This window comes from Dermacentor variabilis, chromosome 3, assembly GCF_050947875.1.
Source record: "Dermacentor variabilis isolate Ectoservices chromosome 3, ASM5094787v1, whole genome shotgun sequence".
Lineage (NCBI taxonomy): Eukaryota > Metazoa > Arthropoda > Arachnida > Ixodida > Ixodidae > Dermacentor > Dermacentor variabilis.
This window is the reverse complement of record NC_134570.1, coordinates 160,205,511-160,212,637: the sequence shown is the minus strand read 5'-3', so window position 1 is coordinate 160,212,637 and position 7,127 is coordinate 160,205,511. Positions and strand designations below refer to the sequence as shown.

Below are 7,127 nucleotides of genomic sequence, written 5' to 3'. Positions count from 1 at the left end.
AGAAATGTAGCGGAAACGTACTTCGCTACTCGTGTAACTGCGACTTCTGTAAGTTACATGCTCATAATTAGCGATATACACCGCAGTATAACTTTCTACCGCACGTTTCTAAGGCAACACCGCATTCACTAGAGGTGCGTTTGTACCGCTTTGAAGCATCGAACTCGTGGTAGCGTCTCCATCTCACACTCAGGAGACCCTGGTTCGATTCCCACCCGGCCCATCTTGCAAGTTGTTTTTGATTCATTAAGTGCATCCCGGGATTTATCGCTCACGGCCGACACCGACGCCGACGACACCTCCTTTTCTGCGACAGGAGCTCCTTAACGCTCTCTCGTTAAAATTGTGGAAACTACCAGTGTATTTGTCCTCTCGGATTGTGCCGCCTCTACCTCGACGAAAGAAGCCCGCAAATGCACGCAAAATTGCCGCGTGACTGGTCCCTCGGAGACATTTTACGTGCATTTGCGGGTTGCTTTTATGCTCGGAAAGACACTTTTATATAGCACGTATTAGCAACAGAAAGCTCTATCGAGAGTTGTTCATGTTGCTCTACAATTTTCTAATTGGCGCTTTTTATCTAATTATATCATTTGAGAAATTGATAAATTAATTAGGACTAATAATATAATAGGTAGAATGAGAAAAATTATCTGAGTATCTCCAAGCGACGGCAAACAACATTACCTTGGTTCTGTATAGCTACGTGGGATTCGCATATTTTTTCACTTTGGCTAAAATTAGCTGGGACACCCTGTATCGCCAAATTAAGATAAAAATACGTATTTTGCTTAAAGTTCTGGTGCCCAGTGATAATTATGCCTTAGTATGCCTTTATATTCGCTTTCTAGCGTTTTGTTCGATAGGTTTAGCAGCTCATGCTCTGTCTTATGTCTCTTTCCTTTCTTAATGTTCGATGTTGCGCAGTACAAAGCTTGTGTCATACCGGTAAATGTAACGCGTCTTGTGTAGGTATATTGTTGATCGTCATTATTTCAGACACTGAGTGAAGAGGAAGAGGTGTACTGCGACGGCGTCCCTTCGAAACGTAATTAAATGTGAAGGCACGGCGGGAACACGTTGTCGCCCAGATGTTTTATACTGTGGAAATCACGCGTTATTACAGGGCCCCTAACTATAGGCCCAGTCAGGGATTTTGCTTGTACATGAAGAGTTGAGAAAGTCCGCAATACGCTTAGAGCCAAGCTTGCTAGGCAAACTCTCCAAGATGTTGCTGACCGTGTCCGTCGCTGCTGCTTCCTGTATGGGAGAGCGGCTCTGACACAGAACATCATATAAGGAATCTCTGCAGCCCCACCCATACTAACCCTGCAGATGTGCCGATGGCGGGCTCTGTTCACTGCGGACCTACGTAGTTCTATAACAAATGCAGCCTAAATATGTTCAGTGCAACAAGTATGAGCTTTCGAGCTCATAAGGCTTTCATTAAATCGAAGCTTTCTCAGCCTTCATTCCCGCTCTTTGGCGCGTCTGCTCTGTCATTTTAGGACGGTCGTGGAGATGGAGAGATGGCGTAATCATAAACTATGCTGAACCCGGAGAGAGCGCGATGAAAGGTGGGCCGATGCTTGGAACAGTGTAATCCGCGGTCGCGTTCATTACGAACGTCACGTGAGAATCCGCGTCTGATTTATTTTCCAGGCACGCGCGTGATCGCTATGCTGCAAAGCGCGTTGAATAAATAGGACATTTGTACAGCACATAGTGCACGGCTTCACAAAACCCGCCGTGGTTGCTTAGTGGCTATGGTGTTGGGTTCCTAAGTACGAGGTCGCGGGATAAAATCACGGCCACGGCGGCTGCATTTCGATGGGGGCGAAATGCAAAAACACCCGTGTACTTAGATTTAAGCGCAGGTTAAGGATTCCCAGGTGGTTTAAATCTTCGCAGTCCCCCACTACGGCGTGCCTCATAAGAGCGGTTTGGAAATCAGAAAGTGGTTTTGGCACGTAAAACCCCATAATTTCATTTAACGGCTTCACAAAAACTTCTGTTCCCCTAAATTTTGAAATGCACTTTAAATCGGCGCAATATGTTATAAAGCGTATGGATGTCTCACGGATTCGTCCGTGAGTGCCGAAAACGCACTACAGGAAAGCCAACCTACACATCTCCGTAGAACGCTACAGTTTGCATTCGCAGTACCGTACCACCGTCAACTGGCCGGCCGGTCAGTGCCCGATAACGACGCGAAGCGACGAGCTCAGCAAGACTAGCGCATGCGCACTGGAAGCACACGTTCACAAGAAGCGCAAGTTGCGTCTGCTAAGCACGACACCACCCCTGTCGCGATTAACTGCTCCTACCCTGCTTATCGGAGACAGCAAGTGCGCGTGAACGAGGGCTCGTGTTAAACTCTTGACCAAAAAAAGAAATCAAAGCCCCCTTTTCAAAGAAAGATGGTTGAATGCCACGCTACCCAGACGAACTCTCCATGTCCGCATTGCATTACGCGCGTCAAGCAATGCATTCCCAGCCGTCACCATGGGTAGACGGCGAGTGCAGCGCACAGCTGAACAAGAGGCTGCCGTGCGTGAGCGCGATCGTGCGCGTAAGGCCGTCCCCGTGTATCGGCAACGGCATGCAGAAGCCATGTCGGAGACGCTTGCTCAGTCCAGATGCCTACAGGTCTCGAGATCGTCAACATGTACATGAGAACGAACACGTCTCGTTGTGACGCGGAAGCGTTCCTGTCAGAAACGATAAAGACTTTAAAGCCGAATAATTCGCCGGTCCTCGTGCGCGGTGAGTAACATCGAAGTGGCGAAAGAGCAAGGCAAATGGATCGAGAGTCTCATGCCAGATAGCTATTCGCTGAAACGGAAGACTACCGAAACACACGACACAACACCATTCCTGCATTGGTCTCACGTTTGCAAGCAGTCTGTGTCACGTTACGATGGCACCGCTTCTGACCGTCCACCACAGCGATCACAAAGAAGTACAGTGCAAGTGTAGAGTGGTCCGTCAGAGCGTGAGTGTGTGCGTGTAATCAAGGGCTACATGATAAAAAGTAAAGGCTGTGCAACTTAACGAAATGTGTCTTCATTCAACTTCAACGTTCAAAAAATGCAATGCTAAACAAGCAATCAAATAACATAGGCATAGAATCGGGTCGCTCAGCACTTGGATTCATTGCGTGGTCTTTGGCTTTGGACTTTGACTTGATTCAGTTTGCATAGGGGGAAAGCTTCGCGTTCAACCATCCTTCTTTAAGAAACGGGCTCTGATATTTTTTTTTTAGAAGGGCTTTGTGATAAGAGAAGCATGTCATAAATCTTTACTGCGTGGATGCGAGCTACTCTCCGCTCTTAAAAACGTGTTCACACTTTGGAGCTTATCTTGTCTTCTAACCATAATCGTCATCTGCCTCGCTTGCCCTTCCTTTTTTGAAAACCCCCAGTTCGCAACTTACCTGTCGGTAATGGTATGTCACGCTGATTACGCGCATGTCGATCATGGCCTGGAAGTACTAGGTGCGCCGTGTTAAAGAAAGGTAAGGGGCACAAGACAGATGACAATTATTGTTGTGGGACAAGAGAAGCTCTAAAGGGCGCAAACTTTTTTTAAGGGTGTCCCCGTAAAAGCCACTCAATTTCGTTGGCTCAACCAGCATCATTGCTCTCCTTCCTGCTCTCATATTGGAGCCTGGGCTTTATCGAAGCCTAGTGCAGAACTACTTCTCTGTTGTTACTATTCACACCTGCCTTATTTCCAGCGCATTTCCATATTCCGCGTGCTCTACGTACTAGAACATGTGGTGGTTGTGATGTTGGAAAATTCAGGTTAAGCCTGGCACTCTCGAGGTCGGCAATCGCTGTGCCTCTAGCGCTACTTTCTCGGCGCATTGTATATTTAGTTTTCGCCGTACATCACAAACTCAAGCGCGACGGAAAAACGCAAGCAAATATCGTAGATCTCTTTGCGATCTATGTAATGGTCCCGTGAAAACACTAAACATTTTACCCAGCCATGGGGATAGCCTCTTTTTTCTCTGCATGGCGCAGAGTAATGCGTACCACTTCGCAGGAAAAAGGTGGCAGGACAACACCAAATGCACTGTAACTCCACCCTCGCCGCAGTCTGCACGGAGCTGGGAAAGCGCAGTGCCTGTCTTCTCTGCTTGAGCTATAACACTGCTCTTCAGAATCACAGCGGGTTCAGTGTTTCACGGAAGTCCCTAAGTTGCCCCCGCTTTTCCAGGAATTAGGGAGCTTTAGCTTTCTCGTAACTTTTTTACAGTTTGAGAATTACCGGGCTACTGGTGGCGTGAACTGCAGATGATGATCATTATTTCTAAGAAAAACCTCTTTCAAACGTGCCGGCGATAAATAATTGCCTATCTTTCTTGAACTAGCCAAAATTTGATTTGATATGGATTCCTCTAAACATGCTAGGGGACGGAAGTACTACAGGCCCATAGCCTGACAAGTCCCGTACCCCTAATCCACCGACGATCACGATACTCGCAAATGCGAAATTCGAGTGCAGCTCTATACATTTTATATTGGCTGGCGCGGACAATCAGTTTCGTGCGGCACGTTCAAAACGGAGCGCAGTGTGGCGTGACTGCCTTTATAATCGGCAAATCGCGAGAGGCACGGCGTAGGTGACGCGTGGGTGCGATTCACAGCAGCCACCACAGACAGGCCTCCGCTCATGCAGCGCTTTGTTTCCAAATATGTTATTGGTGGTCGTGCTCGCTGCATGCCTTATCTATTGCGTCATCTGTGAACAGATGACGCGCACTACTCTGGTGCCATCTCGTAGCGATCGTCGCAACAGAACGCGTCTTCCGCAGCACTAGGCTTTTCTTCCGACGCTTTCGACATACCTCACTACTCCGCTTTCCACCTTATGGTTCCGCTACACCTTCCTCCTCCGCTTTCCTCTTCGCACCACCTTCACTACCGCCGCCTTTCGTCCCCCACGGAGCTGCGCGCACGCTCTTTCATCCTTCGCAGTCCTCGTGCGCTCGGTTACTCCGAGGAACGCCGACGCTCAACGCAGTAACAGGCGCCTAAGAACTGCGCTCTCAAAGAATGCCTTATCATCATTTGCGCCCTTACCGATACCGCAGGCGTTTAAAAGTCGTAAGCGACCACTATGCTTCGTGTTGGCTGGCAAATTAAGGGACCTTTCCGGACGCCTCGCACGATGGAGTTTCAAACCTCAGGAATTTCACATCACCGTCATCTGCAAGTCCGGACAGAAGCCCTCTGAGGCCAACTACGTATCATGCATCCCCAATGACGCACCACCCTAAGACGACGAGGATGACGACACCTTTCTGTGAACAATAAGCATGGAGAACTATGGCTGAACTGTATCGAGTAGACCCGGAGCTAAAAAGCTTCATTGTCTACTTGCAAGGCAACACGGACCCTGTCCCTAGGGCATTTAGGCCAGGGTTGTCTTCGTTTTCCCTGCAAACGACGTCTCCGTAAAGAAGAACTCACCAGTACGCGCCAACTACTTTATTCTTGGGCCCTCAGCACTGGGTCCAGAAGTTCTGCACGGGCCCTACCTGACGACCTGACCACTGGGCACCTCGGATTCTGCTGTGTGCTATCGAGGACACCAGAGAAGTATTACTGGAGGAGCTTGAGCGCTGACGTAGCCCACAACATCAGGGAATGCCGAGCCTGCCAGCGACGAAAGACACCACAAACTTGGCCAGCGCGAATGCTGCGGCGAATCGAACCATTTTGCCGACCATTGCAACACATCGCAATGGACTTGTTGGGGCCATTTACGACCTCAACATCCAGGAATAAGTGGGTCGTCATGGCTACCGTCTCTGTTACCCACTACGCCGAAATGAAAGTCCTACCAAAAGGTAGCGCAGCCGAAGAACCGAAATTCTGTGTAGAGAATGCCCTGTTACGACATAGTGCCCCAGGAGTCATGATCACGGAGAGAGCAACTGCTTTTACGGGGTCGCTTACTCAAGCCATCCTGCAATACATCCAGACAGGTAACCGTACGACTACCGCCTACTACCCGCCGACAAATTGCCTTACAGAGCGCCTGAATAACACCCTCTCTGACGTGTTATCTATGTACACCGACGTCGAACTCAACATGTGGGATGCCGTCCTGCCATTCGTAACCTTCCCTTACAACACAGCGGCGCAAGAAACAACGCACATCACGCCGTTCAAGCAGGTTTACAGAAGGAACCCGACGACGACTCTCGACGCCATGCCGTCACATGTTACCGCCGAAAAGAATCTTGCAGCCACCGCCTATCTGCAGTGCGCCAAAGAAGCACGGCAAGTTGGCCGCCTGCGCATCAAAAACCTGCAAAGGCCGACAGCTGACACTACAATTTCGCAAAGTTACGTGGAGCACCATCCGGGCGACTGGGGAGTGCCATCCCGGCGACCGTGCTTGGGTTCGGATGTCGACAGGCCGACGAGGACTTAGTGAGGAACTGTCGCGACGGTATTTTCGGCTCTTCAAGGTCATTCGACGTGTAGGCACACTGGATTATAAGCCCGTGTGAGACGGCGTCACAGCCGCGCCGTGCACGTCCTGAAGTCGTCCACGCGGTACGCCTTAAGCTTTCTTACGCCCGCTGACGAACCTCGGCGGGACTTTTTTTTTCTTAGTAATTTTTTCCTTAATGCGGGTACTTTTCTTTTTCGCTCTTGTGCGAGTTTCCAGCACCGCAACGATGCTATTTAGGAGGGTGGCATTGCCGTCTATAATAGTTTGTCTTTCTCCGGCGACCGCTTTTCACCGGCTATCGAATTTCAAACCAAATTTCAAAAAAGAGCGGACACTGCCGTTGGGCCCTGCGGCAGAGCGATGGATGGATGGATGGATGGATGGATGGATGGACGGACGGATGGACGGACGGACTGCCGCCAGCGCCCCAAGCTGCTGGTGAGACCGCTAATTTTGTCTTCCCATAATTAGAGACGTGGTTAAGCTCTGTTTTCTTTTCGGTATCAATAACAATGCTTTCGATTCTGGTTTGCCTTTGGCTGCAAAAATGTTCGATATATCCTCCCTAATGGAATGCAAGAGCTTTATTATTTGATTCTTAGGCATGCCATGGGCAAGTGGACGTAATAAAGTAGTTGATCGCAAGCTTCTTA

The 7,127-nt window shown here is 49.3% G+C and overlaps 1 protein-coding gene across 1 annotated transcript; it reads left to right on the top strand.

Annotated features, from left to right (window-relative positions):
- Nucleotides 1-5,808: 5,808 nt before the first annotated feature.
- Nucleotides 5,809-6,450, top strand: LOC142574853 (uncharacterized). The gene has a single exon (XM_075683855.1). It carries the CDS (start codon nt 5,809-5,811, stop codon nt 6,448-6,450), a length of 642 nt encoding a protein of 213 aa, XP_075539970.1.
- The last annotated feature ends 677 nt before the right edge of the window (nt 6,451-7,127 follow it).